Genomic DNA, 8,468 nt, shown 5'->3' on the forward strand with positions numbered 1-8,468 from the left:
CCCCCGCACACGGTGCAGGCTCCCGAGGCTCCTAGAGAACAACGGGCCGAACAACGGGCCTTTGCTCGGATGCAACTCCTAGGGTCACACATTCAGGTTGTTTCCAGTTCTTTGTAAGAAAGGCCACTGTTTTCCATTTGCAAAGCATCTACGCTGTGTGCAAACCAACAATGCTGTTCAATTCCTTTAGAAGGTTCCAGAATGACACGATTAGAGAACCATGAGAAGCCAACCGTTGTTAGAGAAACCCCCTCCATCCTCACTGGGCCTGGGGCTAAGACACCCCAGATGCCCCCTGTCATCTTCAGCCACCCACCAAGAAGGTTCCTGGTCACCCCTGAACACAACAGACCCAAAGGACAAGGCGTGCTGGATGCAGATGAGCTGGAAGGAGAGGACGGGGCTCTTGTCCTGAGTTTCTGATCCGGGCTCTACCCCTCTACCACCTACCTGCCTCATGTGCCGAAGGGATTTAAAGACAGAGAGCTTTCGGGGCTGCCAGTTAGCACAGTCTGAGAGCAAGGACGAATCCGCTGGGCGCTTGGTCAGCTCCCGCCCCTCGGCCCCCTCCGGCAAGACAGGGGCTTTCTCCTCCTCCTCAGCCTCAGAGTTGCCCCAGCTTTCTGATTCCTCTTCCAAGTCTGCGAGACAGACAACAAATTCAGTTACAAAATGTGCGTCCCTGGATTCCTTCGTTCTCTGGATGCAAGTCTTTGCACACGACCACTTCAGCCCAAGGCATCTCGTGGTTAAACCGGCCGGCCAGAAGGCTACTGATTTCTGGTTCGGACCGGCTGTCTACACTACCTGCTGCCACCGGAGTCCTGGGGTGGGCCAGGAGTGTTCAGTCTGCTATGTTCTGTCCACTGCCAGTTGGAAAAGTCAAGTCAGCGATAAGGACGCTAACTGTGTGGGCGCTCCCCTAAAGATGTCCACACATTCTCTCCTTTAATCCTCTCGCCTGCCCTGGGTCAGTACTGCTCTCCCCGTCTTACAGAAAGGAGTATCTGCTATCCCAATTCATCGCCACGACAACCCCAGGAATGCAGCATCCTCAGTGCACAGCTCGAGTGAAGGGGTCTTGCTGTGCGCACAGAACACACACATCTTGGAGCCCAGAGCTGAAGGCAGGTCTGTACAGGCTACAGCGTGTGCTCTGAACCCCTATGCACACCCTGTGACCAAAATACGACCCAAGACGAGCCAGTGAGCACTGCACGCCTGCAATCCTCTCCCCGGACGCACTCGGCTCTCCGTGCAAATAAATCTCACCAGCAGACTGCCCTTGCCACCGTCACTAACCTAGAAACGTGTCATCGCTCCGATAACTGGTTCCGGGCCGACCATACCGTGAGGGCGCGGAAGTGGACCGCACTTCTGTCTTCTCCGAGCGAGCCCTGCCCTTGATGAACCCGCCCGCCCTCCCCTTCGCAGGGAAGCCTGCTCAGGTGCAGGTCACCGGACGACAGGAACAAGCTCCAAACGGCTCCAGCTTGTTAAGGTCAATCATTTGCAGAAAGCAGCATGTTGTAACAGAGGACAAACAAGACGCATCGTGAGTCTCGTTCACCCCGCCCCACATTTGAGATCCTGGACCTATGTCACTGAAAATCCAACCATCTCCAAAAGAAAAGCAGACTCTCAGACTCCCCTGGGCAGTTACTTAGAACACCCAGATGTGGAGATATGACTGCAAACCTGGGGAGGGCGGCCCAGTTACCAGGAGGCTTGGGAACCACCGCCCAGATGAAAACCTCGGGTCGAACTGAAGGACATTTCACTGTTGAAGAGCAGAGAGCAGGTCCCCATCCAGACAGGCCGAGTAAGTGCTTCTTGTACGACAGGGACACAAAAGCCTCACTCAACCCACCTCTCCAGAGCAACAGCCCCAGGGGTGGTCTTTCCCAACCTGCCTGGACAGACCCTTACACGTGACTGTCAAGGAAGATGAGGCAGAAAATCACAATAAAACCACGAAGAGCAAAGGGCCAGCTTTTGTAGACGTGGCTCCTGGGGCCCCCTCCGCCAGCTCTCTCTGCTGGGATGGAGGAGTGGGGAGCTGAGCGCGGGCCGACCCCAGGCCACCGCCGGCAGAGGCTCCCAGCACGGGCACCTCCCAGCTCACCCGCCAGCTGCTCCATCTGGACCAAGGTGTCCTCAGTGGGTGCGCCTTCCAGGAGCTTCTCGGTCAGCCGGCTGCCGCACGCCTTCAGGAGCCTGGGAAACACAGTGCCACCTATGCGGTGTTCTCGCCAAAAGGAAAACTATACCCAAAGCCAATCAACCCTCCTGAGCTAACGAATGGTTAACAGAAAACATGGGCATAAAAGAATGAGTTGAGTACCACCACGAGGATTCAATCAGCCAGAGGGGTTCCTACAGGACGCACATCCCAGGCCTCTTAACAAAAGGCAGGGAGGTTGGGGCAGAGGCACACGAGGCGCTGCTCTAGACTAAGAGGCCTGGCACGATCCGCGCCCTGTGTGGTGGTGCGTTGGTCCCAATGCCAGGGTCAACTCTGAGGCAAAGCAGGAAAAGTGAACATGGATTGGGCTGGATGATGCTAAGCGATGAGTCCACTTTGTTGCATGGGATAATGGGTTTATGGGTGACGTGATACAACTAAGATTTGCTTTAAAAAACATTCCAGAAAAAAAAAAAAGTGAAGGACAGATGAAAAAGCAGTAAAATGTTGCTAACTGCTAAAGTAGGAGGGTGTGAAGTTCCTTGTAGTATTATACTTTGGGTCTGTCTGAAAATTTTCCAAATTAAAATAATTTCTAGGGGCTTCCCTGGCGGCGCAGTGGTTGAGAGTCCGCCTGCCGATGCAGGGGACACGGGTTCGTGCCCCGGTCCGGGAGGATCCCACATGCCACGGAGCGGCTGGGCCCGTGAGCCATGGCCGCTGAGCCTGCGCGTCCGGAGCCTGTGCTCCGCAACGGGAGAGGCCACAGCAGTGAGAGGCCCGCGTAACGCAAAAAAATAATACTAATAATAATTTCTAAGAGACAAGAGGAACTGTCTGCCGGGTGGGGGAGACAAGTATTTTTCTCTTTAGTTTGCAGGTTCTCAGAAGCTGCACTCAAGGATTACATGTGAGGAACGTCACCCACACCAGGACCTGATTTAGGTGATGCTGCACAGGAATGAGAATCTGGGGGGTCTTTGGAAGGAACATATCCTGCAGTGGGAGGCACAGAAACAACCTGTGGCCGGAGGACAGACTGTGGTGGTTTCTAAGTGTGTCCACAAATCTGTCGATACTCCTCCCTTCCGGCGGCGGGGCCCGGTCCTCCCCTCCCGCCTAGGCTGAGCTACCTCTAACGGCCAGGTGCAGGCAGGACCCGTGCGCTGCTGAGGCTGGGTCGTGAGAGCCAGCAGAGCCCACCTCGCTCTCCCCGGATCACCCACACGACCGTGGCGAGGAGCAGAGGCCTCCCGCCCACGGCCAGACCGACCTGCCAGCCCCGAGGGAGCCCAGCCTTCACACGACAGCAGCTCCGCCTGAGGACCAGGGCCAGAATGGCCCAGCTCAGCCCGTGTCTGAGTCCTGACTCACAAGTGCTGTGCGAGACAAGCACTCACTGCTGCTCACAAAAAGGGAGACCACTGGTCTTGGTCTAGGAACTTCACCTTAAAGCTATCGCTGGGAAGGGAGCTCCGCCTTAACGCGACTTCCGTGCACTCAGAGGCGAGGACGGAACCCAGTTCAGGACTCACGTGTCACAGCACAGACCTGGCAGCAACTGTCCCCCCCCAACCTGGGCACAGTCCGGCCAATGCCCCAGCGGCCACGAGAAGACCGAGTCCGGTTACCAGGCGAAGGAGGTGTGCAGGCACGCCCACAAGCTGTCATCGTTCGTCAAGGACGTCAGCGAGCGGGCAGCATTGCCGTTCCTTTGGTGCAGGAACGGTGTGAAAGCAGTGTTCATCCTCTGGGCACGCTGTGGGCACCCAAACTGCTCCGCCTCAAACACCTGACACACAAGCGGAAGGGGAAAGACCCTTAACGACAAAACCAGCCAGCAGCCCAGGCCCCAGTCTGCTCTCTGGGCCAAGAGCAAAGAAGGGCCCCGGGTCTCATCCCAAAGAGAACAGCTTTGTCCCCCCACTGGATCAGAAGCCACCTGACAAGAGGCTCAGTTAGGAGTCTCTCCTGCAGCCTCCCCGACACCGACTCTTCAGCACGTGACGGGGCTCAGGGGGCATCTGCGCTTTCCAGGCACCCCCGTTTTCAGGCACGGGGGGCTTCTGCTGCTCAGACCCTGTGTGGGCAGGACATGTGACCACTTCCTGCGAGGGGGGAGAGGAGCCCGGCCTCCAGCCCCACCTGTGCACCCCAGCAGGCAACTGGGCAGCAACACCACCCCAGCCTGACCACAGCGCGCAGACCCCTGCTTGCCTGCGATGGACATAAACACGCTGCTGGGGCTTAAGCACTGTTTGTTACCAGAGCACCACTGGCCTATCCTGGGCGGCCCTGGAGATGCAGGGCCGTGGCTGGAGACGCATGGTAGGTGCAGGTCTGTCACACCATTAGTGGACAGGCTGCTGAAATGATGGTCAGAGGAAGCAGAGACAGCGGGGATCAAACCAGGCATCTGACTGCAGTAAAGCCAGAGCCGAACGAGAAGCAGAACAATGACAGACTTGAGAGAGAGACCGCTGAAGCCAGCAGGACTGGCTGGCCCCAGGCCTATCGCCGCAACTCCAACTCTGCGGCGGCCAGGGGACCCTCAGGCAGGAACGCTGCCCTGCTCCTGGCCCCTCGCACAGAGGCCTCCCTCCCCACCACCCACTGCCCTGCCTCGGGGCCACCTTGAGCGCCTTGCCCTGGAGTTCGTCGATGATCCCACGGATCTTGCCCAGCAGGAAGGGCCAGGAGTTGATGAGGTAGATGCGGTCCATCATGATGGCGATGATGCTGTACCAGCGCTGGAAGCCCCGGGCCAGGCTGTCCTTGATGAAGAACGTGTGGCTGAACACAAAGCCGTGCTGCTCGTCCCCAAAAAAGATGGGGCCCTCGCGGCCGGGGCACACCTGAGACACAAGGGTAGCGCTGCAGGACACCGCCCTCTGCGTGCTGCAGCACTCAAACCCTCGTGCTCACTCTTCTTTCTGTGCTAATTAATCAGCATCAGTTACAGGGAGAGTGGAAAGGATAGGGATGAGAAAGGAAAACTCTGCTTTCATCTCTCCTGTGACCGAACTTCCTAAAGAAAACGTTCGTTACCATGAAACCCAAGGACCAGTAGGTTCGTTAATTTTTCTTACCTTGAGTCATAAATAACTCGTATACAAGTATTATATCTACCCCAGGCTCAGATTTGCCAACATCACTCATCTGGAACATACCAGAGAACTGGCAAGTCAAAACAGCCACTGCAGAGTGCACGTAATAAAAAATCTGCATATGTTATGTGTAGGAGAGAACGTGGGTCTCCCTCACACCACACCCACTCTTACACACAACCCCACCAGACACGATCAGCTGCCCACCAGCAGGGGCACAGCCAGGCGGGCACATGGCAGCAGTGAGTGAGGATGATCAAGTGGGGCAGTGACAGGAAGTGTGAGCGACTAGACTGTGAACTCTCTGTGACAAAGACACAGAAGCTAAGACAACTTGACAACGGCAGCCATGTGTCTTAGAAACACAGACTCACGCCTCGGTTGGCTAAGAGAGCACGTGATGAGCACTGAGGCTCTGACGTGACAGAGACGACAAGAAGGTGACATCTGATGGGAGCCACACACCTACAAACACTTCACACCTTAGTAACACGTCCACGAAGAACGAGTAATGAAAGCCTGGTGCTTAAAATGGTAAGTTAGCAACGAACCAGGGTGCAACGTGACTCACTCCGGGACCTGCCCGGCCATCTCCAGGCTGCTGTCTGCCTTCCTTCCCGTAACCGACACCGAGCTTGCTCAGGGCGTGCTGGCGTGCACGTGAGCGACTCTCGCAGAGGCCCCGGGTCACGGGTGCTCACCTCACAGCTCAGGCTCCGCACACAGGCCTGGCGGACGATGCTGAAGAGCTGGGGGTGGTTGGGGTGCTGGTGACTGACGTACTTGATCGAGGTCTCCTTGTCATGGCTGATGTATCCGGGATGCCCTGCAGCAAGTGACCGGCAGCCCTGCCCACGAGAAAGAAAAGAAAACCAGTTAGCCAGCAACACGCTTGCTGACTCTTATGCAAACCTCAAGCAGAAAATTCAATCTGTTTTCACATAAAAACAACCAGCTCCGGGGCTTCCCTGGTGGCGCAGTGGTTGAGAGTCCGCCTGCCGATGCAGGGGACACGGGTTTGTGCCCCGTTCCGGGAAGATCCCACATGTCGCAGAGCGGCTGGGCCCGTGAGCCATGGCTGCTGAGCCTGCACGTCCGGAGCCTGTGCTCCACAACGGGAGAGGCCACAACAGTGAGAGGCCCGCGTACCACAAAAGAAAAAAAAAAAAAAAAAACCCAACCGGCTCCTAGAGTTATACTTGACTAAGGATTTCCATGTTTCCCGAGTAGGAAAGTCAGGATGCACACATCACAAAGGTCGTCAGAGGGCATCGAATCTACTGAACACAGAGGTCACTGGACCTCATCTACTGGCACTTACGCAGCAGGGATCCCGAAGAGCTCTGTACCCATCACCTCACCTAATCCAAGGAGCAAACCTGTGAGACAGTTAGCAGGAGAATCCCCACCTCACAGGCGGCAAAACTGAAGCCCGGAGCCTCCATCCTCGATCCGGGCACGACCACTTGGCAGGGACCTCGTGCCAAGGGAGGCTGCCACACTCTGGCACTGGCGTGGCCGCCTGAGAACACATGCTCAGAACCCCTGCCATGGGGAAGGGACCGGACCGGCGGCCCTGGCTGCTACCCCTCTGAAGCCACCGTCACGTTGGCGCCAAGGCTGTAAGCCCCGGCGGCAGCCCCCAGCCTGGGACTGCGCACAGAGGCCCCAGAGCCAGCCCCTCCCTGGGCGATGCAGGACGCCTCCCAAGGCCATTCCAGCTCAAGGACCCGCCCCCAAGGCACCCACCGCGCAGGCCTCCTTCCTGCCTGCCTCTCCATCACAGGCAGCGGCCGTTCACAGCAGAGGGCCCTCACCACCTCTGCTCCCCACCCTCGATCCCTCACAGTCAATCAGTCAAGCTCGAGCTCAGCGACTGCTTCTCAGTGGAACGAAGCTAACACTGCTGGATTTTTGTCCACCCTGTAGTGACAGGTCCAATGCCACCCTGATTTCCAGTCCCGACCCAGGGCTCCACGTGAAGAAGCAGCCTGGTGCGGGGACCTAACCTTCATCCCCCAGAGCTCACGAAACGGGCAGGGTGCCCGCGAGGAAGACGCCAGACTGAGCGGACGGGAGCCGAGAAGGCAGCGCATGGACACGAGTGAGCGAGGCGAAGCCGGAAGGGCAGGCCCCACGGTGGTGGCCAGCGTTGGCTGGCCCAGGGTGGTTTGAAAAACCTAAAGCTGGGACGAAGGGAAAGGACCAGAGGGAAGGCAAGAGCAAGCGCACACCACACGGCCCCACGCCCGTGAGGCCACGCCCACGGCATGCGGCCTCCTGTCCACCCCCAGGAGGTCAAGCCCGAGCACCGGCGGAGCAGAAACGCCCCCAACGCCCCAGGAGACACTGGCCTCGCACATGTCCGACTTCTTGGGCCCCGGGCTGCTGGACTCCGCGCTGGCCCCTTCCGCCGGGCTGTGGGCGCGGAGGCGGCTGCTCATCTGGATGCCGCCCTCCTCTTCCTCAGCGTGCTCGCCCCGGCCGGGGCCGTCCCCGCTCCCCGCCCCTTGCGGAAGCGGGGCGTGCAGGACCTCTGTGCAGAAGAGCGTGCGGGGGCCATGGAGCTCGCAGAAGTGACAGAGCGCGACGATGGCATTCATGGCGCCCTGGAGACTGTGCCAGGCCTGCTGGGGAGAGGAGGGAAATGCCATGAGCTGGCCCCAGAACCTGCCGGCTCCGGAGCCCAGCGACCTCTACTGTCCTCAATGGGCTTCTGTCCAGCAGAGGCAGGTCACCCAGCCAGGCAGCACTGCCCAGCACCCACTCTGGGCCAGCACTGCATCGGCAGCAGGGGACACAAAGCAGACACCGTCCCTGTCCACGAGGAGTTAGGACAAAGAGGGGAAACATAACACGGGATCACACTGAAACCCTTCGGTCAGAACCGTGCCGGCAGGGCCACAAGGTGGGCAGATGGGGACACACACACACACACACACACACACACACACACGCCGCCCTGGGGGCATCTGTTCCATGGACAGCAGTGGAGCGGCTCCCGTGTGCCGGGCGATGTTTCAGGTGATGTGATGCTGCCTCACGGAGCTTACCTTCCAGGAGGGCAGGGACATGCGGCACACCGTTCCCTCTAGTGCAGTGACCGCGTTAGGGAGACAGGGACAGGGGTCCAGGTCAGAGAAACACTGGAGGAGGGGGGATGTAGTTGCGGACAA

The 8,468-nt window shown here is 58.4% G+C and overlaps 1 protein-coding gene across 1 annotated transcript in view; it reads right to left on the minus strand.

Moving 5' to 3' along the window:
* Positions 1 to 7,916, minus strand: part of FLCN (folliculin) — a 12,808-nt gene extending 4,892 nt beyond the window's left edge. Inside the window, exons 1-6 of the mRNA XM_007448365.1 lie at positions 7,647 to 7,916; positions 5,994 to 6,140; positions 4,819 to 5,040; positions 3,817 to 3,977; positions 2,126 to 2,217; positions 451 to 641 (exon numbers count right to left, since the gene is read on the minus strand). Of these exons, the coding sequence (XP_007448427.1) occupies positions 451 to 641; positions 2,126 to 2,217; positions 3,817 to 3,977; positions 4,819 to 5,040; positions 5,994 to 6,140; positions 7,647 to 7,895 (1,062 nt within the window). The 5' untranslated portion in view covers positions 7,896 to 7,916. The remainder of the gene's footprint in view (positions 1 to 450; positions 642 to 2,125; positions 2,218 to 3,816; positions 3,978 to 4,818; positions 5,041 to 5,993; positions 6,141 to 7,646) is intronic.
* Positions 7,917 to 8,468: the final 552 nt, after the last annotated feature.

The sequence above is a fragment of the Lipotes vexillifer genome, unplaced genomic scaffold (assembly GCF_000442215.2).
Source record: "Lipotes vexillifer unplaced genomic scaffold, Lipotes_vexillifer_v1.1 scaffold533, whole genome shotgun sequence".
Classification (NCBI taxonomy): Eukaryota; Metazoa; Chordata; class Mammalia; order Artiodactyla; family Lipotidae; genus Lipotes; species Lipotes vexillifer.